Here is a 27,577-nt window from a genome sequence, read left to right as displayed (position 1 = left end):
GACCCCAGGCCATTTTGACAGTGAAAATGTTAAAAAAAAAATACAATATAAAATGCTATAAAAAACACAGAATTGTAATCCCCGTTGACAAAACTACATTTAATTGGTATTTTAAAGGAGCGGTTTAAAGGAGTGGAGTAGGAATCTGTTCAAATTGGGTAAAAGTTTAAAAATACATGTTCCAAGTGCAGTACGGCATTACACTGCCAGCTGTCCAAGGCTCGCATTCTGTGCTTCGGGAGGCTCTCCTGCACCTTTGATTTGTTGCTCATGCCCCAGTGATAGTCGTGTTTCTTGAGTGCTTATTGTGTGCAGAGCGCTATATGAAGTCCTTGGGAGAGTACAGTATAAGAATATAACAGAAACATCCCCTGCCCACAACGAGCTCACAGTGATAAAGAACAATCTGAAAAGTTCCGTGAGTGATTAGCGCCGTCGAAGGCCAACCATATTTCTGGATTTCTGATGGTATTTTTCGATGGCAGTGTCTGCCGAGAGAGGGAGTTCAGCGGCATTGAAAAAGTAGGTGGGTGTCACGGTGTCATATCAGAACTGCAGGTTCTAAAGCCACATTATGCGAGGCGCTGCTGTATTGGAGAAGGTACTCTGGGGACATGGACTTCGTTAAGGCACTAAATTCTGGAAGCATTTTGAGGGTCGCGTGCCTTCAGAGTTAAACAGGGTGTGGATTTTGAAGTATTAAATAATACATAATCTAAATGGGACAATGAGAGGGTTATTTTTTAATGGGATAAAAACAAGATTTAAATTGCCTCAGGTTTTGTTTTTGTTTTTATTTAATAATAATTGTGATATTGGTTAAGTGCCCACTATGCACCCAGCCCTGTATCCTGTAAGCACAAGGATACATACAAGATGATCATTTTGGACACAGTTGGGAAGCAGCATGGAGTGGTGGGTACGGCACGGGCCTGGGAGTCAGAAGGTCATAGGTTCTAATCCCAGCCCTACCACTTGTCTGCTGGGTGACTTTGGGCAAGTCAAGGCGCTTCTCTGTGCCTCAGTTACCGCCTCTGTAAAATGGGGAGTGAGACAGGGAGCCCCACGAGGGGCAGGGATTTACTTGCATCTCCCCAAGTGCATCGTACAGTGCCTGGCACATAGTGAGTGCTTAAGAGAAACCGTAATTATCTCCCATGGGGCTCACAGTCTAAGAGGGAAGGATTGAGTCCCCATTTCGCAGCTTAGGAAACTCACATAGTGAGTGTTTAACAGAAACCGTAATTATCCCCCAGGGGCTCAGCATCTAAGAGGGAAGGATTGAATCCCCATGTTACAGCTCAGACATGGTGGACCTGGGCTTCAGAACTCGGGTCTTTGGACTCCCAGGCCCCGCTGTTTCCACGAGTCCATGCTGCTTCCTGTTTTACAGTGCATTTTTAAAATACCAGACATATCACATTTCAAAATGTGTATCGATTCCATTGATGGCAGCGAAGATCCTGGCGATCCATCTTGGCAGATGTGCTGGATTAACTCAGTCAACCGTAGCAGAATTAGGATCACCTTAAATTCATTTGAACATAAGAAAAACCTAAAAAAAGAGTTTAAGTGATTTTATTGTGGAATTTAACTCTTAATTTTGAGAGAGAGTATGTGTGAGTAGAAATCAAGTAAAATCTTGACAATCTGTGGCCTAATGAGAAAAAAATATAGCAGGCCTCTATCTCTGCATTACCTCCGCTTTTTCAGGCATCATTCTGAAATGCTTAGGTTAGTGAGAGACTGAAGCAGATAATCAGGGGCATTTTTCCTTTCCTCAGCAGAGAGATGGATAGCTCCCTAGCGACTTTGCTGACGCAGTTATGGAGGAAGGTGAAGATGAGAATCGGGCTTGATATTTGCGCTGAGGTGTAATTAAAGGCTCTAAGTCTTTCACAAAAACCAGAACTGAGATGATGCAAAATAGCCAGGGCCTCTGATGGAAAATGAGTTGAATTCCTTATCATCAGTGCTGCTTTCTGATAAAGTACTTTATTGTAAATAGTTGTTTTTGAAAACGCCATTCTAATCCAAGTCATTACATTGGGAGAATTAAATTGGAAGTGTAAATTTTAGTATCGCTTGAGGTTGCTTTGCTCCTGGAAGTGCTTAAGGCCACATATATTTAACTTCTCAACAGTGGTCTGGTTTGGACAAGAAAGCATATTAGGCGATCTTTGATAAGTATGAGAATATCTCCTAGGGGGTTTCAGAATTCTTCTTTAAGTAGGAGGGGAGAAAGGATGGAATTAGAAGAAACAGCATGGCCTCGTGGATAGAGGACAGGCTTGGGAGTTAGAAGGACCTGGGTTCTAATCCCATCTCCGCCACTTGTCTGCTCTGTGACCTTGGGCAAGTGACTTATCTTCTCTGTGCCTCAGTTACTTCATCTGTAAAAGGGGGATTAAGACTGTGAGCCCCATGTGGAACAGGGGCTGTCTCCAGTTTGATTATCTTGTATCTACTCCAGCTATTAGAACTGTGGCCTGGCACATAGTAAGCGCTTAACAAAATACCATTAAAAAAAATCAATTAAACGAATTGGGACTTTAAGGCATTTTTATGGTTGGGAAAAGCTTGCGTACAAATTTTTACTTAGTCAGTAACTCCCTCTATTTCTTTAGCTGTCATTTCCAAATGTGTTTTTGAAATACATGTAATGAAATGACATGAAATAAATGTCCTTTTCTCCTCCCACCTCTTAAGTTTTCCAATTACCAAAAGGTATGAAAGGCATTCTGTTTCTCCATAACATTGCTGATGTCACAAATCATGGAAGCAGTATTCTAGTGTTAACTTCTGCAGAAACCAGTGAGAGAAGATGGTCTGGGGAAGCTCTTTAATTTCTTTGGATAATTGGTTTAACTTGCTTTATTTCTTATGAAAAAAAACCCCAAAGCCAACAAAAGATAAGTGAAATTCCTTTTCCAAATGGCTCTTATTCTTTGGGAGAAAATTTGAAGTGTTGAAAATGTCCTTTAGAAATCTGGGACTCCGCATGAGAATATGCAAACTTAGTAACGTGCTCCCTTAACCTACAGGGACTTCAGCTAAGGTTTAGGGTCTCTTTTATGGTTGTCATCTCTTGCCTTATGTTCACGTACCCCAAACGTGGAGCACATTGGCATGCTCTGAAAGCGGAAGGTCCGGTGATGGTTTTTCCTTTGGATTTATGGCCTGTGACGTATCCACAAGTGAAAAAAGAGGTGGCTCTGAGATAACAGTTCATACAAATTAAAAAAGTCGTCACATCTAATTCAGGGTCAGTCGTATTCAATGAACGTTTACTGTGTGCAGAGCACTGTACTAAACGCTTGGGGGGGGGGGACAAAAGAACAATAAACAGACACATTCCGTGCCCACAACGAGCTTCCAGTCTAGCGGGGGAGACAGACATTGATGTAAAGAAGGAAATTCCGGCTGTGGATGTAAGTGGTGTAGGGTCCCGGGATGACGTCTCCCCTAAGCTGAGAAGGCGCTTTGCCATGGCACTCGGACACCCTGCCTCTCGCCCACTCCCGCGTCCTCTGCTCCTGGGGCCTCTGCTCGCGCCTCTGACAGCTCTGGCTAAGAGTGCCCTCCTGACCTTCCTCAAGCACAGCGATTCAGCTGCTCATCAAATAGCTGCCCATTAGCCAAAAGGAGCCAACTAAGAGATTGTCAGTCATATTTCTCAGGCAGTCATATTTATTGAGCGCTTACGAAGCGCTTGGGAGAGTACAGTATAGTCATAAACGGACACTTTCCCTGCCCACAACGAGCTTACAGTCTAGAGGAGAGCATTTCTCAAATCCGTCTGTCCCTCGTGGTGGACAAAAGCTTTCTGGGCAAGCTCTATTTCTGAGCCGTCTTTGCATCTCACTGGAATCGGCGCCCTTGTCGTTCACTGTGTTCACCCGGGAGCACCTGGCGGCTTAATAACAGTGTTTTTCTTAATGCATGGTGGCCACCACCCCTAGAAGAATTGCAATAGAATCTGGCGAGTCATTTGAGGTAACCCTCAGCTCTGCCCTTTAAAACTTGTGCTGTGTTTGCTGATGAAATTATGACCTTATTCTAGCTGAGTGCTTTGGTGGTTTTTTTTTTTTTCTGTTTTGTTTTTAAGATTCTTTCAGCCCTGAATAATTGAAGAGAACCACCAAGTAGCACTTTAGATTTTACCCACAAAGCAGGATTCTGTGAGGGTGGCTGACCGGCATTGTGGTACTTGTTTCCGGACTTGGTTTCTGTCTGTGCTGTCAGTCGAAGGCCAACTTCAGCCCCAGAGCAGTTTCTGGGGGCGCTTGATCATGTGAACCTCTTCTTTCCCCACTTTTCCTTCTTTCCCCCTCATTCTTCCAGGTTCCCCTTTCCTCTCCCCTCCACCCCTGCCTGTTCTACCTTGACAACATGGCTAAAATCCGCCCTTACGACAACCCGCCTGGACCGCTGCATCAGCCTCCTCGCTGTCCTTGCTGTCTCCTGTCTTTCCCCACTCCAGTCCATACCTTACACTGCTTCCTAGATGATCCTGTCCATATCTCCCCCACTTCAAGAACCTCCAGTGGTTTGCCCATCCACCACAACATCAAAGAGAAACTCCTCACCAGCGACTTTAAAGCACCTAGTCAGCTCGCTCCGTCCTACCTTACTTCACTGATTTCTTAATACACACCAGCCCGCACACTTTGCTCCTCTAATACCAACCTACTAACGGTACCTCAGTCTCATCTGTCTCACCGCCGACCCCCTGCCCAAATCTTCTCCGAGGGGTCTTCCCCGATTATATTTTTTTTTAAAATACCATTGGTTGGACATGCTTAGAGTGGACAAGGTCATAGGGGAGTATATCAATTAATCATTGATATTTATTGAGCATTTCCTAGGTTCAGACCTCTGTATTAAACACGTGGGAGAGTACAGGGCTACTAAGTTGGTAGGAATGCTTCCTGCCCACAAAGACCTTATAGTCTACGCGAGAGACAGACATTAAAATAAGTTACCGATAGGGGAAATAGTAGGATACTAGTAGGACGTGTACGGAAGTCCTGTGGGCTTGGGGTGAGTATCAAAGTGTTTGAGAGGGACACTGCCAAACGCTAATGGTACCGGTAGATTGAAAAGAAGAGGAGGCCCAGACTAAAGCTGTTCTCGTAGGCTTAGTTGGCTTTCTGAAGACTCATTAAATCAACTACTCTGAATATACATTCATATACTATGACAGTATACTTATGGCAGTGATTATTCTGTAATATGAAGGCACCTTGGTTTTAACAGCTTCTTCTTTAACAGCTCCTATCCCCTAAATGTTGTGTCTCTTGTATTCACATACAAGGTGCCTTTTTTATCTGCCTAATCTGGATGGGAAGAGGGATAGAGATCCCATGCACTGACCCCTTGATCTGCTCTGACTAAATGGATAGTCATGTCATTTTTGGGGTTTTTTTCCCCGCCAGAGAAGGGGGAAATTAATTGTGCTAAGGAGTAAGAGAATAGTAGCTAGTCATCTTCCTGTATGAACCCTTGTGTTTAGGGGAACGGGACCTTGCTGTCCCTCAGGTGGTTTGGAGATTGGGCAGCTCCTGCCTCTCAGTGGCTGGAACTTTCCTTCATTGGTCCCTCTGATCTCCCCAGTCTATTTTCCCCTCCCCTCTGCTTCCCCTGGCCCGAGTTGACTTGAGTCCGTACCCCTTGAGCACTTATTCTCATCTCTGCCCCCAGCAGGTCTGTACAAATCCTTATCCTCCTTCCTTGCCTCCCCTATTTGTAATTTATTTTAACCGCTGTCTACGCCTGTTAGATTGGAAGCTCCTTGCAGGCAGGGATCGTGTCTCCTTTTTTTTCCTGGTATTTGTTAAGCACTTACTATGTGCCAGTCACTAAGCGCTAGAGATAGATACAGGATAATCAGGTTGGGCACAGTCCTTGGCCCAAATGTAGCTCACAGTCTTAATCCCCCATTTACAGACGAAGTTACTGAAGCACAGAGAAGTGAAGTGACTTGCGCAGGGTCACCCAGCAGACGAGCGCCTGCACCCTATGATCTTCTCAAACCACTTTGGGACCTTGGGCGGTGTGTCTGGTAAATCAGACTTCCGTGTCTCCATTTGTACAGTGAGGTTTTCCTATTCACCGCTCCAATGCCAGGTATTTTTGTTTGATTTTGGTGTCTCTCTCCAACAGGGGGAGAGGTGTTTCCTACCCATGCATGTGTACCCTCAGACACAGACATGTTTGTGCACACTGCTGGCCTGACATCAAAAGTAATTTCTGAGCATTTACTTTGTGCAGAGCCCTGTACTAAGCACTCGTTGGGGTGCAGTAGAAGAAGACATTAGAAGCCATTAGAAGGCATGACCTTTCCCCCAAGGAGTTTACCTCTCTCTCTCTCATTGCATCATCTTGCTAATCTGGCCACAAGAACTTTTGCACTTGGGCTTCATCCCTTTTGGGTGAAGCAGCGTGGCGTAGTGGATACAGCACGAGCCTGGGAGTCAGAAGGTCATGGGTTCTAATCCCGGCCCCGCCACTAGTCTGCTCTGTGACCTCGGGCAAGTTCCTTCACTTCTCAGTGCACCGATTACCTCATCTGTAAAATAGGGATTGAGACTTTGAGTTTGACACGGGACAGGGACTCTGTCCAACCCAATTTGCTTGTACCCAGCCCATAAAGTGCCCGGCACAGAGTAAGCACTTAAATACCATAATTATTATTATGATTTTCAGGGCGGTGTACGCCGACTGGGCCGACTCCGTGGATCTGATGGCCCTCCCTCTGTTTGGAGCTTTCAGTGTGGGAGGAAGGGAGGTTGAACCCAGGGCTGCTGGGACTACAGAGTGGTTGGACCCGGAGCCCCTGATGTGGTCAGAATATTCCGATTTAGTTGGGCCCAGGGCTGCCGGGACTGCGGCGTGGCGGGACCCTGGGCTGACCATTCTCCCTCGTGACCCAGGGTCAGTTTGATTTGGCTCAAGGCCAACGGGTTCCAGGCTGGGCTGGGCCAGGCCGGGCCTTGGAGTTGTTGCCCATTCAGGGCTCCAATCCTGGGCCTGTTCTTGGTTATCGATGACCACTGCAGGCTTACTTTGTGTTTCAGATAAGCACTCTTCTGGAGAGGGCCTCTCCTTCCCCAGCTGACACGTAGCTGTGTTTCTCCTTAGATGAAATAATTCCATTGCTACTCCCCCCTCTTTATTTTTTATTTTAAAACAGCCTCTACTCAGATTTTAAAAGCACTTAATTTTCAAACGTCCTCACTTCAAAAGGCGAGGTCCCGAGGAACTCCCGACTTCAAAAACTCACCGGAGATTCCTGAACCAGCATCGAGGCCGGCACCTCTGTGGGGCGACTTTAGTTCATTTATAGAAAGCGTTAACGCCATCTTTACTGACTGCCAGCCCAGGGATTGTTTAGTTTCGACATTTTGTGCCGATGCCTGGTCTTAATAGTAAACTAAACGGCGTCTGTGTTGCTGCGTATACATAAACACCCACCTGGGTCACTCCATAATATGCGGTGTTACTCAGATGCACGGTTTGGAAACGTTCCTCATATAAAACCCGATAGATGATTTATTAAGCCTGAAGACTAAACAGCCCGGCCTGTGGAAGAAATCAATGAGACCCAGTTGGTATTCATAGAAGAATTCATTAACACCCCCAAAGCGTTAATTTACAAATGGGAAATTCAATATTGAAAGCCAAGTGATGTCATGCTGTCTGCAGCACCACTAAGTGACAGTATCTCTAGTCGCAGGTTGAGGCAAATTGTCTTGAGTGCCGCACGGAGACAGCTAGAGATAGTGTTTTTCTTGATAGATAGATAGAATGCACTTTTCTTCCACACCATGTCTTGCTCTCAGCTTGGCACAAAGAGTGGTCTGTGACAGACTTATGAGAGAGAATGGGATGATTTTCCCCTATGTTAATTCCCATTCTCTTTATCTTTTCCGCGTCACAGCGTCATCTGTTTCATGCCTGCGATTCATGGCAGTGGGAAGAAGTACAGTAATTATAACGTTTTATCATTTCCTGGGCTACCTTTGTACGTATACACCGAGGTAGCACACGCTTGACGATTTTGGCGCAATACCGGGTGCAGATTCTACCTTCGGATACTGGAGGCACTCAGGATCTTACTGGTGACACTCGGGATCTTGCGTGCTCGGTGGTTATTTAAATTCCAGCCTCCTGAACCAGTTTTTTAGTCATCAGATCCCGTGGACTCCTGCATCGAGACAGTGATAACAGAAAACTCGACCGCCTGGAATCTGCTTCCTTGCATTTCTGTGGTGTGGCATCTGCCATCCAGAGGTGAATCTTACGACGTAGCCAGAACTGTCTCTCGGAAACTCAAGAGCTGTATTCAGGGAAGCATCTCGGACCTTCTAGCTCAGCCCGTCGAAAGCCACGGCCGCACAGTAACTCTTCCCACTCCTGATCCCTGGCCGTGTTGAACAAGGAAGCAGCGTGGCCTAGTGGAAAGAGCATGGGCCTGGGAGTCAGAGGACCTGGGTTCTCCTCCCGGCTCTGCCGGTTGCCTGCTGTGTGACCTTGGACAAGTCACTTCACTTCCTCTAGCCTCAGGTCCCTCATCTTCCAGATGGGGATTCGATATCTTGTTCTCCCTCCTCCTTGGACTGTGAGCCTTATGTGGGACCTGATAATCTTGTACCTACCCCAGTGCTTAGTACCCAGAACTTGTCACGTAGTAAGTGCTTAACAAATAATAATAATTACAGAACTGGCACGGAGGGTATTGGAGGAGAAGGTGGAAGGGGAGCCAGTTTTGTCCTCGTGATTCTCTAACATTGCAGAGCCATGACAGCATCCTCCACTTCCCTTCTTACCCCTGTATTCTGTGACCGCCACCGGTGTATTGGAGGAGCTGGTCTGGGTGGCCTCCCCCAAACTGGTTAAGGGTCTGACTCCAGTCGTTGGGGTCCAGCAGTGTCCATTATATACCCACCTCCTGCCTTCTCCTCCTCCTCCTCTCCTTCTCCTCCCCACTTCTCTCAGGGCTCAGTCAGCTTTTATCGAGCTCCTCCGGCCAGGTCCCCAGGCTGTGTGAAGTGGGTCCCGCGGGCCCTGGTATTAATGATAATCAGATTCCCTCGCCCTAAGCCCCCAAATTCCCTCTGTGCATTTTGCTGACCCTCCATCGCCCGCCTCCTGCCCTCTGTCGCTTGTTCAATAGTATTTATAGTATTTATTGAGCGCTTACTGTGTGCAGAGCACTGTACTAAGCGCTTGGAATGAACAAGTCGAACAAGCTCGTTCTTTACTGTCCTAATTCTTTCTGACGGCCTCTCATCCACTCGCTTGGACAACCCCACCTAGAGGGACCTCCCTTTGTCACCCCCCAGATTCCGCCAGGGTTTCGTTTCCCTAATTCTCCTCAGCCATCCTCCCAGCCCATCTCACCCCACAAGCCTCCTCCTGCCATAAAACTCTTCGGACAAAACCCTCTGAAGACCCCTCTGCTAGACATCATTCAGTGCCTATCTGAGAAAGATCTCTGTCTCTTTCTTGTTCTCTCCCTTTTTCTCTCTCTTTACCATTAAATGCCTGAGGAGGAGTTAAAACTTTACTTTAAGCTGTGTACCAAGGTAGAGCCCTAAACCACGGACCATTAAATTGTGCCTGTTTCAAGTGTCTGTTTATAACATTTTTACTGAAGGCTCTAAGCACAGGGACCAAGAAAAGTTCTCCCTAACAATGAACCTGTCCTCACTGGAGCAATAGATTCCTCAGCTTTTCGAACAGTATTACCTAAGCTCCTTTGTGTTGCCCGTGTGCGAGTGGAGATTGATTATACCATTAGGCATAAAGTTTGGGCAGTAGGAAAGAGAAGGGAGGAGTGCGTGATATTCAGTCATATCCCCGTTAGAGCATTAGCTCAATGTGGGCAGAGAACATATCTCTTCGTTCTTTACTTCCTAACCGCGTAGCACAGTGCTTTTGCTCCCAGCAGGCCCTCAAATACTGTTACCAATGACTTCCATATGCATAAACTGAACATCGTTTTGTCCTCAACCCTGATATGTGTAGGTATATTTGTATATACAGTTTCTTTACGTAGTCAAAAAGTACTTCAACTACGGTTCCGAGACTGTCGCTATACCTCATACCAAAACCGAAGCATGATCTGAACTGTCTTTAGTTTCTGTTTTCATACCAATTGCACTTAGCAGGGGCAGCTCTTTAATTTTGTTCAAGGCTGAACATTTCAGCTCCCTTTCACCTTTGTTCCCCTGCCCTTAGTCAGCTTGCTTAGAACAGTGCTCGGCACATAGTAAGCGCTTAACAAACACCAACATTATTTCCTCTCCCCCCACCTCAAGCCCCAACTTTCAATTCCTCAGAAAGGTCATTTTCCTTTTACCTTTGATAGCCCAGGCTGGTTTAATATCTGGGCTGGAGTGTAAGGACTGGTTGTAAACGTAGCCTAGCCTCTCTCCCATCTTTATCACGAGTTAGTCCGGATGCATTTGAGAAACATGCCAGGATATTTATGTTCTGAATTTCTTTGAAAAGAAACTCTTAACACTTCAAAAACCTTGCAGAAATTTTGGTGATTCTGATAATGAGAGACTTGGCAAGATTTTGACTGTACTCGTTTTGCTGTATTGGGACCTCAAACAGAGGCCTATCGTAGAAAATGCCGCTAGACAATGGAAAGAAAGTGGAACGTTTGCTGAATTAGTGAATTTCTTTTTCTTCACAGTTGCATTAACTTTTCTGGGAAATTAAATAAACACTCTGGCACTTTTAGCTTTGTATTTTGGAACCAGAAAGAACCTGAAATTTGAATAGCCAACTTTATGCTGAAAAGCAAAATTCCAGTTTTATCTACTACCGGACTGGAGGCCCGATTTAAAATATAATGGGGAAAATACCGATCCTATGTTGTGGCTGCCCACTTTTGTAATGTAATTGTGGTATTTGTTAAGCACCTACTATGTGCCAAGCACTGTAGTAGGTACAAGGTAATCAGGTGGGCCTCCTTCCCTGTTCCACATGGGACTCATAATCTAAGTAGGAGGGAGAATGGGTATTTAGCGCCCATGGTCCAGATGAGGAAACTGAAGGCTAGGGAAATGACTTGCCCAAGGTCACGCTTCAGGCAAGTGGCAGAGCCAGGATTAGAACCCAGTTCCTCTGACACCAGGCCCAGGCTCTTTCCACTAGGCCACGTCGCTTTTGCAGACAAAAACAAAAGACAGAGTTTTGACAGTCGCCGAAGAACCCCATCCCATGCACCCGGATCACCCCTGGCAGATCTTACGAAGGAAGTGAAGGTTGAGAAGGGACATGGTTGAAAACAAAAATATATAAATGACCTTCCTGGATCTTTTTCAAGCCAAATGCCACACACAGCTTGTGGATTTAGAATATAGTTCCGGTAAATACCGGTGAGGCAGCTTCATCTGGCAGCTTAGCAGTGCATGGGACAGGGCATCAAGACCAGAGTTTTGAGACGAAGCCCGCAACTGTTATTATTATCATCATCATCGCTGTATTTAAGTGCTTGCTATGTGTTAAGCACTACTAGGACCATAGATCAATCACCTCTCCTTTGCGTACATCAGGTATCCCCTTCTGTAAAAAGTGGAGATCGTGCCTGACCTTCCTCGTTCCAACAAAGCCCTTTTGATGGTTCGATGACATAATATGTTTTGAGTAACAATAAAACGCTCTGCATTCTGGGGAAGAAAAGTGCTACTGGATTTGCCAGCCCGTAAAACACCCACGAGTTCTGAAGCGAAATATTTTGGCAAATATAAATCCCGAGTGTTCCCAGAAGAGGGAGAAGACCTCAGAGTTGCTTTTGTTGGAGTCGTCTTTTTGAATCCTCTGTGTGTCTTAGAGTCTACAGTGCTCCCCACGGAGTCCTTCTCCGAGAAGGGAAGAAGAGAAACAGGCGAGGAGGAAGCCGTGGGTGAAATTAGGGGAATAACACGGCGCTGAGTTGGGTGGGGGGAAGGAGGCAACGGCCGGCCTGGAAGGAGCAAGGAGATCAAGGGGTGAGCACGTGACGGGGAAGCAGTCTTTCCGAGGCTGTCATTGGGGAGGTTTTGGGGGGGGGGGACGACAATGAGGACAAGAAGAAGCACATCATAAGCCCTTAACTGTGGTCCTGGAAACCCAAAGCTAGACGCTCCCTAGTGTGCCAGGCCGGGGCCGGCGCCGAGACCGAGAACCGCCATTGGCTCCGAGGCGTTTTTCGGGGTTTAAAATCCTGGGGAACCCGGGAATTTGGGGCAAGAAGGCATCCATCGGGAACTGGGGATCCCGGGGAGCGTTTGGTATCCAGAGAGTCCGTTGGGGAAAGGTGAAGGATGGAGGGGAAGAGGACGGGATCGGATAGCTCTACTCTGAGTGTCGCCCAAGTTAAATGGGGTTCTTGAAAGAGGCTGTGAGTCAAGCAAGTCCTCTAGGTTTTGTCTTTAGGAGCCTCCATTTCTGCCTCTCCGGGACGGGATCCTCTCTCGATGCAGTGTAACACGGGCTATTGCAAGTTGAGAGAGAATTATCCTTCTAAAAAAAATCCAGGTTCATCTTGGGACGTATAACTTCTGCTTCAGGCATTCATTCACTAGATGAGACCGGTTTCCATTTAATATCCTTCCAGGACTGATTGGAAGTTGAGATTCCGTGTCAGGGTCTGTATAGATTGGCCGTTGGGGTCAACTCACCTTTTGGCTGTAAGCCCGTTGTGGGAAGGGATTCCTGAGTTGTACTTTCGAAGCGCTTAGTACACTGCTCTGCACACAGTAAGCTTTTAATAAATACGATTGGATGAATGAAGGAATGAATGATCCACCTCCCTGTAACCGGGTTCAGCCGATAATGCTACTTGGCCCCAATCCCATTAAAAATCAGAATTGAAAATTGAGATCGAGAAGCTCTGACAGTTGTCAGATAGATTCCGATTTCTCTTCAGAGACTTGCCTGTCAAACTAATACACCTATTCTAATTCTATTTGCAATTGGCCCCAGAGGATCCGTGTGCGTTTTGCCATTTGTCTGGGCTTTTGTGACATCGAACAGTGGAGTTTGTAGTTGTGAATGTGAGATCCTTTTTAAGGTTATAATTACTCAAAGGTAGTAAATAGCTTTGATTCCAAATGGATTTGATTTGATTTTGTTTTGCATTTTGGGCCAATTTAAATGGCATTTTGGGTAAATAAGCTTTTATTTATTTTTTTAAGCACATCCCATTTCTCTGTTCCTTAATTTCTTGTGTTTGGGGTTCTGTTGAAGAAGGAAGGAAAATTTAGCCTGCAAACCCGGAACTGTAGAAGCCGTTACATACCCGTACAGTCAAAGGCAGGTGTTTTGCAATTTGGAAATAAAGGAGGAAGGAGTCAAATGCCTTCTATTTAGGAAGAGAACCCCAAATGGTGGGTAAAAATACCGTATTTAATTTTTTATGGCATTTGTTAAGTGTCTATTATGTCTCCTGGCGCGTGCTACATCCCGATCAGGTTGAACACAGTCCCCGTCCCACATAGGGCTCACAGTCTCAATCCCCATTTTACAGATGAGATAACTGAGGCACGGAGAAGTGATTTGCCCATGGTTATATATCAGACATGTGGCGGAGCCAGGATTAGAACCCAGACCCCCCGACTCCCAGGTCCATGCTCTATCCACTAGGCCATGCTGTTTCTCTAATGAATAAAATCTAGAGGTTGGAGCTATCAGTGGAAAATGAAAGAATCAGAGCAAGCCGTATGTTTCCAAGAAGCCAATGGCAAAATTAGCTGCTTCTGTTCGGTCTGCTCGCTTTACATTTCATTAAACATAACTTCTGTATAAAGATTGCGGGCAATGAATTTTTAAGTTTCTGCACACAGTAAGCACTCGTACTTTTGGGTATTTGGTTAGTTGATTTTCCAAGTCTAGCAGGAAGATTTCCTATTTTAAGTTGTGTTAAGATACAACTAATTCATATTTTATATACCTCTCTCAAGGTTTTAAGATGGTAAATAAATGAGCACTCATTATTTATGCACTATATTTGTAAGCCTTTGGAGTTGTAAGGATCTTGTGAGCTACAGCATGAAAGCGGCAAAGCTCATTTGGGTTGGACTGGCGGCCGGGTTCATTAAATAGCGTGCTGAACAGAAGGAGAAGAGAGTAGTAATGTGTAATAACAGTATATGTTCCTTTCAGTCAACCAGTGGTCTTTATCGAGTGCTTACTATGTGCAGAGCACTGTACTGAGTGCTCGGGAAAATAGATTTTAACGATCCTAACAGACACATTCCCTGCCCTCAGCGAGCTCAACCCTGGCCCCAGCAGGTCCTGCTCATTTTGCAGATCTCCCCTAAATCGACAGCATTTATTGAGCACTCACTGTGTGCAGAGCGCTGTACTAGCACTGGGGTGAGTACGGTACGACCTCAGATCCCCAGGCAGAGCCGTGACCAGCCGGAGACGGCTACGGTTGATTGTTCTACTGTACCCTCCCGAGCGTTTCGCGCGGTGCTCCGCACACAGTAAGCGTTCAGTAAATACCGTTGACTGAGGAACCAGTCTGGCACAGGGCAATCGGCTTGAAACGATTAGCTCAGAGCAGAGGCTGCGAGGAGGTCACAACCCCAGTAAAGAGACGGGAGAAACGGGCTCCCGGCTTTGTGGGGAGATGGTGTGAGAATGCAGCAGCCAGAGACCACACTGGGGCTCAGGGCGGGGAGAGGCTGTTGGCCGTGAATCCCCCTCCCCGACAGAAGCATCGGCTTCCAACCCTCGAGGGCAGCCCCTCTTATATACACGCATGGGTAGGCACACACATCTAGGTAGGCGTTTATCTAGGATTCATTTTGATCAACGGGAATGTCAAGGAGCGAGTCGGGGAAATCCCTTGGGAAACTTTCCCAGTGTGGCTTCTCTTGCAGCAAGAAATCCGGATACCCTGCCGTTATTATGGGCGACTCATAAAATATCTCGGGAGCTGTCTTGAAGAAACATAGAATCTGATTACGGTGAAGTGGAATGGTTTCTTTATTCAATAACACGCATTCCCTCTACTTGTATTTCCTTTTCCCCAAAGCCCAGCACCGCATCCACATCAGAGAGCTCTGCATTTTCCCTTCCTTGCCATTTTGATCTGTGCCCCAAAGCCCCTCCCCCGGTGAAAGATTTTTTTAGTGATGATAATAATTTGTGGTATCTGTGAAGCGCTTACTATGTGCTAGGCACTGTACTGGAATCTGGACACAAGCAGATTGGGTTGGCCACAGTCCCTGTTCCACATGGGGCTCACAGACTTAATCCCCATTTTACAGGTGAGATAACTTAAGGCACAGAGAAGTGACGTGGCTTGCCCAGGGTCACGCAGCAGACAAATGGTGGAGCCGGGATTAGAACCCAGGTCCTTCTGACTCCCAGGCCCGTGCTCTATCCAACAGGCCACGCGGCTTCTCGATTTTCAGTGTCCCATTCATTGAGTCCTTTCTGTGTGCGGTGTGCTGTGCTAAGCGTATACAGTATGAGAGTTGGTAGTCACATTCCCTGCTGCCCACAAGGAGCTTCCAGGCTAGAGAGGGACACAGATATTAATATAAATGGATTGCGGATGTGCATTTAAGTGATGTGGAGCTGAGGATGGGTGTATATTCTTCTTCTTATCCGTAGTCTAGCTGAACCCAAAATGTGCAGGATTATTTCATTGCTCTTTTCTTCAAAGGTGCTTTTCTTACATGTATTCATGAAGCAGATCACTTGTCCGATGCTTAGTTTCCATACTGCAAACAAAAAACAAAATCGGAAATGGACTGTGTCCTTCGAGTGACGGAACACTCTCAGCACTTCGTAATCGGTTCACTTCCAGGCTTACTGGAGGAACTATGAAGCTGCTAACTTTCTCTGATCTTTTTCAAAGTTAGCGACGTCGTCAGCGTCTCCAGGTAGTTTGGGAATGAACCGACAAAATACAAGTGAGAGAGTAAAATCCGATTTCCCTACCGTCAGTTGGCATCTGTGGCTATTTGGAGTTTCTCTAGAGGAGCCTGGCTTTTGTGAACGACGAGATAAAATGTGTGTCTTCCAGCCGACTGTACCATGTGGAACTTTGTGAAGGCAAAGAGCATCCATGTTGATAATGAACTTTCATTTTGTGAGACCGAAAGAGAAGAAGCGGGCTGGGACGATATTCTAAAGGCTAGCCTTTGTTTAGGATTCCTGTTTTCCCTACAGGCCTGGATCTGCTTTTATGTCAGTTTTACTCACAGATAATAAACCAGAGAATATTAACGGATTTCAACTCTAGTCCTTCCCGAGTGTCTATCAATGCTGTAGTCGAATTTAGGAAATTAAAAGGCTAGTACCTCTCATTTCTGGGAAGTACAAAATTGATAAAAGATAGTTCCTTTAGTAATCACGGTTCTTTTTTTAAGTGTTCATCACAATGGGTATTATCTTCCAAGTGAATTTGGCACCTCCGCGGATAATAAAGTACAGTATCTGCATCCCACCTACCACAGCATATTAGAGTGTACCAATTTTTATTTTCATTAAAAGTTTTAGTCTTTCCTCTAGAGGTCTAGTTCTCCTTTTTCTCTAAAGTTCTATCTGAATTGCCACAGCCCTCTTCTAGCCAAGTATTCTTTTAGAAATAATCAACAGCTTTTAAGTAACAGCTGAACCCATTCCATTTTAGCTTTGCCTAGGCTCCATTTGCTGCCGTTGGGTTAACCAATTGGTCAAAATAAATTCCTTAGGTCATCTCCTTGCCTGGCAGAGAATTCCGTGACCAAGAACATTTGCACTCATTAACCCCCAAAGCTTAAATCAGCCACCTCTTGGGAGCCAGTGACAGATATAGCCTTCGCGTACTCAGAGAGTGGGTCTATTTTTGGTTTTCTTGCACGAAAATCTAACTTGCAAAATAATTGACGGTTCTTTAGCTAGTTATGTGCCGTCCTCCCGCATTTCCTGTTGCAGAGAGTGTTTGAGAGAGGATATTTAATAATGCAAACTAAAAATAGAACATTAGGGTTAGTAGTTGTGAGAAATCATATTTCAAATCAAAATTTCCTTATTTTAAATTCACTTTTGTCCCAAATGGGCCATTAGTGAGTGTGCATGTAACGTTTTATAAAGTGCAGCAGGCTTAGCCCAAGGAGATCAAGTCTGCTCTCCTTTGAAAAGGAAATGTACCCCCCTCACCTCCCAGCAATAAGGAATTGGTAAGGCCAGATAATCTTCTTCCTTAAAAAAAGAAGCTATTATTAAGCATTTTAAAAAAAAATCAGATGTAAAACATGGTAAACCCGAGTTTGGCTTAATTTCAGTATTTTTGAGTGGCAGACCAGGTTTGATGTTCTTAAATATTAACAATAAAATGGTTAAATATGTAATTGCTAGGCTATTCATTTTATTTGACATATGTCTTTTCTTTCTTAGTTTTACGCCCTTGTATCTCTTCTCCTTTTGAGGTGCATTAGTTACTATGGCAACAGTGTCATTTGCATGGGGGATGCTGGTGACATTCCCAAGTGGGGTGTAAATTTAATCAGTGTAGATTTTTAATCGTTACCTCGTCCAGACATGAGAAAAATCTTGTTAAAAACATCAATAACTTCTGGTTCCATTTCAAAAGAAAAAAGGGTTAAAAGACTACTTGGATAAATCGCCTCTAAAATCAAAGATAAATGATGTATGACATGACTTTCCGTGTTCTTTTCCAGTGACAAAGCAATTTACCAAATATTTTACCAAGGAAATGTATATTTGTATAGTTAGCAGCTTTTTATACATATTTAAATGCAATCAGAACAGAAACACAAATGGTTTCTTTTTTTTTTAATGGCACTCGTTAAGCACTTACTATATGTCAGGCGCTGTACTGAGAGCTGGGGTCGATAGAAGCTGATCAGGTTGGATACAGTCCGTGTTCCGGGTTCACAGTCTTGATCCGTATTTTACAAGTGAGGTAACTGAGTCACAGAGAAGTGAAGTGACTTGCCCAGGGTCACGTAGCAGATGAGTGGCAGAGACGGGATTAGAACCCGGGTCCTTTTGACTCCCAGGCCCGTGTTCTATCCACTAAGCTACCCTGCAACGTGATAAATTGATAAGGATTAATGAGAAGGTTAAATGTTTGCCTAATTTAACACTCCCCATTTGCAACATCTCTCCCCAACACACAGTCAATAGTGGATCTTGTTTGCTTTGGCCTAGTTAATAAGTGGTTGAAGCAAGATCACATGAATTCCCCTCCAGTTATTTTAGAGGATTTTCCTTTTTAACAATGAAAATTGACTCTTTTTTTTTTTTCCAGGCCATGCTGAGCGTGTATTTGTTCTCTTTTTTTCTGTCTCCTGGTAATATTCTAAATAAACCAAACCCAGAGGATGTTGAAGAGAAACCCACCCCTATTTTTGCTGCTGCTTAGTCGATGGTAGTACATGCTGAACTGTTAGGAAAATGTTTGTCAAGTATAAAATCCCATCCCTCTGGCTCGCCCAGTCACCCCAGTTCACATTGAGTGGCGTCTGGGTTCAACTCAAAATAGAATGTGCATTATGTTGACCTCCCCCTATTCTTTGGCTGTTTTTTAAGTTATCAAGCGTTCGGGATGTCCTAGAGGCCATAACTTTAGAAGATGAAGAAAGGCTTTTTTTTTTTTTTTAAATGCATCAGGTCTAATCCATAATGTTTCCAACTAAACATCGGATCCAGTTCCAACAGTGTATCTGGTGAACAAAAATAGACCCATCGGTTTTTCTGTCAACGTCTTCGTTTTACCTCCAAGTTAACATCTGATCAGTGCCGGGCCTCCTGTGTGCAGAGCACTGAACTAAGCACTTGGAAGGGTAGAGTAAAATTGGTACACATGATCTCTGCCTTTGAGGCGCTTACAACGTAGGGGGCCTGTGGGGAGAAAGACATTGAGGTAATTTACAGATCGGAGGAAGGTGGGAAGGGAGGCTCTGGGTATGGGATGGTTGCCTGTAGCTTTAGAAGAAAATTCCCCCCCTCAGATGCTTTCCTTACTGCCAGATGGCTCTGGCCCCATCTGCTTCATCTTTCTGTTGATCGAGGCAGCCGCTCAGCGTTCTTTGGCTCCTTTATTACCTGGTGACTTCGCTCAGTAAACAATTCCATTTCTTAGTTAAATTCCAGACCTGTAAATATTCTTATTCCAAACAGAATTTACTCAGAATAAGAGCTTGGACCGCTCGTCGTCCGAATGGGGGAAAGCATCCACACGCTCCTCCTAGAGACGCCGATGAGCGCTTTAATCGAAAGCGCGAAAGATGGACAGGGATGGTAGCAGTGAGACCACGACGAAAAGCCCCTGCATATAGTGAGATTTGAATTCCAGCGGGAGCTGTCCTTGTACGAGTAGTAATGTCCTGGAGAGAATTATTGGAGGTTTGTGAGTCATTGCATAGCTTCCAAGTTTAAAAGATTTTTTTCTAAATCTGTGATCATTTTTCTCTCACCCATTGTTTCCCCCAAATTCAAGTCAGAATTTGGGGGAAACAATGGGTAAAAGAAAAATGACCTTACTTCCCTAAAGGATATAAAGATCGGATGAGATCATTCTGTGGAAGTTGGAGTGTCATGCTCTCAGAAGTTTCTCCTTAGTTCAAGTGCCGTGGTGCAGTCGTCCCCCTAGCAGTTAGCGGTCTAAAAATAGTTTCTTTGAAAATTCAGAGTCCGACTGTGAGAATGAAATCTCAATACGTGTAGAGCCAATATTTTTCCAGCCTAGGTTTAATAGCGAAGAGTCAACCGGAGGATTTTATTTTTAAACGAGCAGGCTCACCAAATAAGTGTATCACATACTCGAATATAAATAAGACTTCCATATTTAACCCATTATTAAAGCAGCTGTTCTGAGCCACAAGCCGGCATTCCCTTTAGCATTTTAAGGACCGGCTCCTACTGCATTTGAAAGCCATGAAAGAGTCCTTTGGAAAAGCAGGTATTAAGATGACTGAGTCATAATCGAGTGCTAGTATTTAGGGCAACCCAAGGCGAGATTAAAATGGTGCCAGAGAGCAGATGGCACTTGGATTTCCACCTTGATTCACCGCTCCCTCGGCCCCACAGCGCCCATGTCCGTATCCGTAATTTATTTACGTGTATTGACGTCTGTCTCCCGATCTAGGCCGTAAGCTAGTTTGGGCAGAAACCGGGTCGACCAACTCTGATATAGTGTACTCTCCTAAGTGCTCAGTACAGTGCTCCGCACACAGTAAGTGCTCAATAAATACAGTCGATGGACTGATTGACTGGCGGAGTCCAGCCGGGTTGGTCCTTCAGGGCCCATTATGTGGGCATGCATCGCCATCTTTGAATCTTGAAGAACTACTCTTTCTCGAAAGAGATTAGCCAAACCAGTGGCCATACACTTAGCAGAAGGACTCTCTAATAATCAGACGATCAGTGGTATTAACTGAGTGTTTACCATGTGCAGAGCACTGTACTAAGCACTTGGGAGAGTTCAGTACAACAGAGTGAGCAGACACATTCCCTGCCCACAATGAGTTTTTTTTTTTTTTAAGTGGTATTTGTTAATCGCTTACTGTGTGCCAGATACTGTACTAAGCACTGGGGTAGAAACAAGCTTGAACACAGTCCATGTCCCACATGGGGCTCCCGGTCTTAATCCCTGTTTTACAGATGAGGGAACTGAGGCGCAGTGAAGTGACTTGCCCAAGATCACACAGCAGGCAAGTGGCAGAGCTGGGATTAAAACCCATGTCCTTCGGATCCCTAGGCCCGTGCTCTCTCCACCAGAGCACAGGCCTGGGAGTCTGAAGGTCCTGGGTTCTAATCCCAGATCTTCTGCCTGTCTGCTCTGTGACCCCGGGCAAGTCACTTCACTTCTCGGTGCCTCAGTTACCTCATGTGTAAAATAAAGATGAAGACTGTGAGCCCTGTGCGAAACAGGGGCTGTGCCCAACACGATTTGCTTGTATCCACCCCAGCGTTTAGTACAGTACCTGGCACAAAATAAGCACTTAGCAAATACCATAATTTGTATAATTAGGCCACGCTGCTTCCCCGCGTAAACTATTTTTGATTTACATTGTCGCTCTGTAGTCCAGTGGGGCATTTTGACCTCGCCGACGGCTGCCCTCCTGTATTCATTTATCGAGTGCCTACTGTGTACAAAACACTGAACTAAGTGTTTGGAAGAGTACAGTAGAACAATAAAGACACATTTCCTGCCCACAACGAGCTTATACCCACTTCTCAGGCAGCGGGAGCACATTGGCCGCTCAGTTCAGGGTATGGCCCCGTGGTCTGAACTCACTGTCAGTGGTCACTGGGTGGCCTCAGGTGGGACGAGAGGACAGCAGCTGCCTTGGGCTGCGCCGTCTGCAGTGATTTTGTTTTATGGTATTTGTTAAGTTCTATCTAAGCGCTGGGTTAAGTGTAAGTGAATTAGGTTGGACACAGTCCCTGTCCTGCAAGGGGCTCAGAGTCTAAGTAGAAGGGAGAAGAAGGTATCCCCATTTTACATTTGAGGAAACTGAGGCATAGAGAAGTTAAGGGAGTTGCCCAGAGACGCACAGCAAGCAACTGGGAGAGCTGGGATTAGAACCCAGGTCCTCCCGACTCCCAGCCCATGCTGCCTCCTGATGTCTGCAGCCGGTCCCGTGTGGCCGTCTCCCCTATCCCCATCCCAGCCCCAGCTTCCCCCGGGGAGTCCAGCACACTCCCCACCTCCTTCCCACCGAGCTGCGACGGGCTCGGCCCCCTTTACGGAAACGGTAGCCCGCATCTCTCCAAAGTGACTGGATTGCATTTTTTAAAAATACCTCTAGAAGTGTCTTCTTAGTTGATCCGCAGGAGAACCGAGCTTGTCGTGTGGCAGACGTTTCATTGATTTGGGAGGAGGCCTGAACTCAAGAATAGACTTGGAAAATTCTTACGTGTGGGACAAGCTAACGAAGGGGAAAGCAGAAGAGATGGGATTGGAAAGATTTTGGTATAAATCTAAAAAAGCACGAGAAATAGGAGACGTTAGAAGTCTTTCCGCAGGATCCCAGCTACGGTGTGAGAAAAACTGACACGTGGAGGGACTGTAAGCTCGTGGTGGGCAGCAAACGTGTCTGCTAACTCTGTTGTACTGAACTCTCCCAAGTGCTTAGTGCAGTGTTCTGCACTACTGACATTTAATCACTAGCATTAAATGCTATTAGCATTTAATATTAGCATTTAATCAGTAGCATTAAATGCAACTGATTGACAGGCATGCCTTCCTAAAAGTGTAATTCTGGGAAGTGGGAAAGAAAGAAACCTGCATGTGGCTGGGCCTTACACAGCAAGGATTGCTGTCCAGGAAACTGGAGAAACTGGGTTGAAATGCACAATAAAAAAGAACGAAGGTGACATCTTCAAACTGGGAGAAGCTGGAGGAGGCCATCTGCGGTCAACTCAACAGAGAGGCCTTGGGTCATGATCTGGGGGTGTCGATAGGCATCAGCTAGAAAAACTTTTCAGTGGAACCCCGGTTTTTGGATGGCAGTTTCCCACAGCAGACAGTAGAGAAACTAGCTAGAGTAAGGGCCCACCTGGACCGGTTATGGATGGTGATCTCGGTGGGAACGATACCTTCAAGAGGAGGAAAGCGGTGGAAAAAAAACCAGGCTTCCGGCTCCAAACAGTAGTAGGAAGGACCTGATGGACGGGAACCTCTTGGCTGAAACGGCACGGGTTATGTTGGCTTCTCTTCAGCGGGGTTTAAGCCCTTTAGGAACCACGCTCTTAAATGTGCATTGCTTCCAAGGTATTGGAGAATTTCTTAGCACCACTTTTATTTTCTGTATTCTCATAGTATTTAGCCTATCCTCAGGATCCCTGGAGTATTGAAATGATTTTTATTTTTTTTATAGCTAGTCAGTCTTTGCCGCGTGCAGTCGTTTTAGCAGTTTCGTTCTATTTTTGGAGGCCTCCAAGTTCACAAGAGAAGTTAGGTTAGCAGGAGAGCTGAAGAGTGTGCCCGAAACGTGGCCAGGTGTTTGAAAGAAGACGGAGGCGGCTGATTCCAGAGTGGTTTGTCCTCGCCTTCCACATCCTGGGCCAATTGCTTTTCCAGCGATAGGACTAGGCCCAAAAGAATTAGTCCAAAAGTTGAAAATTTGGTGATTCGAATTTAGCACTTGTCAGAGATAAGATATCATCAGAGCTCTTAAGGGGAACAGAGAATCGAGCATCCTCCGATCCCCATTTACCAACGAATGTGTCCAAACCCTCATGGCTGATCCCGATAGCCAAATCTAACAATTTTCTCAGAAACCTCTCGATCTTGTCTTTTTCTCTGCTTCCGCCACCACCACCTCCCCAGTGCTTTCTGATCAGATGTTGGAGAGCATTAGAAGATTGTATTTTTAAGCTTCTTTTCACGCCAGGTTTCTTCTGGAGTGCCATCATCTAGATAATTCAGGAGTGTGAAACCTGGCGTTTTACTGGGTAAACTCTCTGGAGACTCTTTTGGATGCCCTGGGCCGCCAAAAACGCCGCTTCTGTGAATTCTAATTCCAACATAAAGTAGTTCTGCAGTCCTGGCCACCCAACCTGCGCCTCGGGACAGCCAGGAAACCATGGGAAACGGATGAAGCCCTTCGTGCCGGGGACGGTGACGAGCCCTTCGTCCCTTGGGAAGCGGCCGTCTGAAAGGATGCACTGGTAGTCTTATCCAAAATCTAGTTCAAGGATTCAAGAAGAGAAGAGTGAGCCCCCTCGATTTTTAAAAAGAACCTGGTTCCACGCCTCCCCCCCAGCCACCCCTCTACAGTTTGAGACTTGAGAAATTCAAAGAAATGTGGTTCCGTGCAATAGTTGCATTTATTAGGGCAGCTCCATCCTATGGGCTAGGCGAGTACCAACCAAGCAAACAGATGGACCAGGAGCTTACTCCCAAGTTGGGTAGACATAAGAGGATTTGCCAACAGAAAAATCGAAGTAAATAGTGGAATATAAAGGGTTTTTTGGGTCTGTTTTCCCGGAACTTGTTAATAATAATAATAGTAATAATAATCGTGGTATTTGTTAAGCAAACAGATCCACCAGGAGCTTACTCCCAAGTTGGATAGACATAGGATTTGCCAACAGAAAGATCAAAGTAAATAATGGAATATACGGGGTTTTTTGGGTCTTTTTTCATGGACCTTGTTAATAATAATAATAGTAATAATAATCGTGGTATTTGTTAAGCGCTAACTGTGTGTCAAGCGCTGTTCTAAGCGCTGGGGTAGATGCAAGGTAATCAGGTTGCCCCATGAGGGGCGCAGAGTCTTAATCCCCGTTTTGCAGCTGAGGGAGCTGTTGCCTAGACAAATGAAGTGGCTCACCCAAGGTCACCCAGCAGACAAGCGAGCGCTTTCTACGCGCCAGGCACCGTACTAAGTGCTGGGGTGGATGCAAGATCATCGGGTTGGACACAGTGCCTGTGGCACTTGGGGCTCACAGTCTTAATCCCCGTTTTACCAGTGAGCTAACTGAGGCACAGAGAAGTGACTTGGCCAGAGTCGTACAGCAGGCAAGCGGCGGAGCTGGGGGTAGAGCCTAGATCCCTCAACTCCCAGGCCCGTGCTCTTTCCACTAGCCGTGCGGCTTCATTGCCTAGAGTTGAATAAGCGTTTCCACGTAAGTGCTGCGGAAGCGTGCAAGTCAGTGTTCAAGGACTTAGAAGTGGCTGACGGACTCGTGTGACTTGGCACGCTGGGTTTCCTTCGAGTTAACTTAGGCAGTTAGTATCCAATCAGCCAACTGTTTTATGCTTCAGCTAATGAGGTTTTACAAAGAAACGTCAGCCTCCAAGTGCCGTACCAGGGCCCTTCACCGTTTATAATTTCATATAGCTTTTCACCGCTGCACAGTTCGACCACTGACCCGTGCCTGTTAGGGATATTTTTTTTTTCTATCTCATCGTAGCAGCCGGCAGGCATGCTTTTCTCTGGATTCTAGAATATGTGCAGTTTTTAATCTTTTTCTACCCACCTTTGCTTTGCACTGTGCAGCCCAGAGCCGCTTTCAAACCTTTAAATTGACATCCCTTTTTGCGTGACTATAGATTTTACTGCGGCCGCTACCTCGGAAATATGGAAGGGGTGACCGTCCGTTTATTAAATGCTGTAAATGCGAGATGAATCCGGGTGGGAATCCAAGTCTTTAAAGTGTTGCAGAGATCACCTTAGGCCAGTGGTGTTTGCCACTGGCCACGGTTTATTTAAAATACCTTTTAAATAAAAACGGTGAACTCACTGTTTATTGTATTGTACTTTCCCAAGCCCTTAGTGTATAGTACTGTGCACACAGTAAGCGCTCAGTAGATACAGTTGAATGAAAGACAGAACGATCCCTTTGGAAATAATCTTTCCAGGGAAACGGCTCAAAAATAGTAATAAAAGTAGAACTTGGATCAAGGTATGACTTGCACCTTTAGATGATGCGGCAGTCTTCCTCGAGCGTGACCTAGACAGCGCCAGGAAGGGCAGTCGTGCTGGGGACGGAGGGTGGAAGGAAAGCCGTGGGGCGGCTCTCCCCGTGACTCTCTCCGGCCACTGCCAAGTCCCTTCGCCCCTCCGGCCCCCCAACCGACTTGGATGTCCTCGGTGCAAGGCGGGAAGGAAGGCCTCGAAGCCCTCGCTTCCCCTCACCAGGCACCACCATTTGGCCTCTGCCACCGGCGACCTCTGGAAGGTTTTAAGGAACGGGGCAAGACGAGGACTGGATGGTTTTTTGAGAAAAGCGATCTGGGCAGCAGAGTGAAGTTTGGGCAGTATGGGCCGGAGAGGGGAGAGGCGGGGAAGTCAGCGAGGAGATGGATGCAGCCGTCAGAGACGTGATGAGCGCCCGGATCAACACAGCGTTGTTTGGATGGAGCGGAAGGGGTGGATTCTAGAGATGTCGTGAAGGTAGAACCCACGGGATTTCGTGGCAGACTGAATATGTGGGTCGCCCTCAATCTCATCGGTCTCACCACTGGCGGCTTTTCCCCATTCTCCCTCAGGCCTGGAAATTCTTCCCCCTTCATATCTGACAGACCATCCCAGTGCCCAGGTTTTAGAGCCCCCCCTAAAGTCACATCTCTTTCCCCACTAAGCCCTCATCTCCCCCATTCGCCCTTCCTCCCGCATCACCTGCGCACTTGGGCCTGTACCTCCTAAGCACTCTCTCTACCCCCTCTCTGTAAACTCTGTGCGGGCAGGGAGCATGTCTACCAACTCTCGTGCCTTGTACCCTCCCAGACGCTTAGTGCAGTGCTCTGCACTCGGGAAGCACTCAATAAGCGTCACTGCCCGTTGGATGGCCGCCGACAGCCTCAGGAGCCGTTCTCCCCGCTGCCGGCAGCCATTCAGCTCTCCCAAGCCCCCAGGCTCGGTCACCCAGGCCTGGGGACCTGCACCCAGCCAGACCAGCCGGGCCTCATTTGATTTTTAACGTTTGCTCTTTAGAAATGCCCTTTTCAGACACCCCGGCCTTCTGGATATTTATAAATCGTGGAAAGAATTCTAGAAGATATTTTCTTCGGCTACATCAGATTAGGTCGGGAGAGCTTTCAGTTTGTGTCCTTCGCGTCTGTTGTACTCGCCCAGGTGCTCAGTACAGAACTCTGCACGCAAGTGGGTGGTCAGGAAGCTACTATTCATCGTTCTATCCCTTGAATCATTCTTGAAGTTGAAATAGGTATTTTAGGTGGCACTAAGGTATAAAATATGTCTAATTGTCCTCTTTTAAAAATGCTTTCAACTTAAAATTGGAGCAGTAATACCCCTTGAGAGAAGACTGTAGGCTGACCAGAACCTGAAAGAACTAAAATCTTCTCAAAAGCGGCTTGGCTCTAATTTAGAACCTGGCTAATAAAAAGTGTTGTGCAGGTGGCTTTTTGCTTGTTAAGTAGTAGCGTTTTCTTTCTAAAGGAGATTTTTGTTCTCCTTTCAGATAAATTTGCGCCTCATCTTGGTGAGTGGGAAGACGAAAGAGTTCCTGTTTTCTCCGAATGACTCTGCGGCAGATATCGCCAAACACGTGTACGACAACTGGCCGATGGGTGAGTGGTCTTTCTTGAGGGCTGATCACGAGTAGCTATGTATTTCCTTTTTTTTTTTTAAAAAAAAAAAATGTACTCAAGTGCTATGTTCCAAGCACTGTACTGAGTGCTGGGGTATGTACAAGATAATCAGGTTGGACACAGTCCATGTCCCACACGGGGCTCACAGTCTAAGAGAGAATCCTTGCCGGGGATTTGGTAATGTCACACAGTCTGGGCCTTTCGTTGTTCATCATCTGTCTCCCGTGCGTGTTTAAACTGGGATCTTAAAATAGAGTATCATTCTTGTTTCTCCTGTCTTCCGTTTCTGGTGCAACCCAGTTTCTGATACCTGAATAGAGGCTATTTCTGAATTTTTGTTCGGATGCTGTGTGTCCTACTTTGGTCTCTGAGCCTCTCGCCTTAGCTCCCTGCTGGGACAAAGGTTGACGTCCCTGCGATTTCAGGGAAAACCACTTAGGGGTGAGGCCTCAGTAAAAATCACCCCGCAGTGGAATTTTATGGGAGTTAATGTTAGATGGTCAGTTTGGTGGGTAAACTCGATACAACCAGATGGAGCTTAGTAAT

General features: G+C 46.0%; 1 protein-coding gene across 1 annotated transcript in view; it reads left to right on the top strand.

Annotated features, from left to right (window-relative positions):
- Nucleotides 1–27,577, top strand: part of UBL3 (ubiquitin like 3) — a 79,126-nt gene that overhangs the window by 35,300 nt on the left and 16,249 nt on the right. The window contains exon 2 of the mRNA XM_029048066.2: nucleotides 26,902–27,010. Coding sequence (XP_028903899.1) covers nucleotides 26,902–27,010 — 109 coding nt within the window. The remainder of the gene's footprint in view (nucleotides 1–26,901; nucleotides 27,011–27,577) is intronic.

The sequence above is a fragment of the Ornithorhynchus anatinus genome, chromosome 20, assembly GCF_004115215.2.
Source record: "Ornithorhynchus anatinus isolate Pmale09 chromosome 20, mOrnAna1.pri.v4, whole genome shotgun sequence".
NCBI classification, from domain to species: domain Eukaryota; kingdom Metazoa; phylum Chordata; class Mammalia; order Monotremata; family Ornithorhynchidae; genus Ornithorhynchus; species Ornithorhynchus anatinus.
Note: the sequence above shows the minus strand (reverse complement) of the source record. Positions and strands in the feature narration are given on the sequence as shown.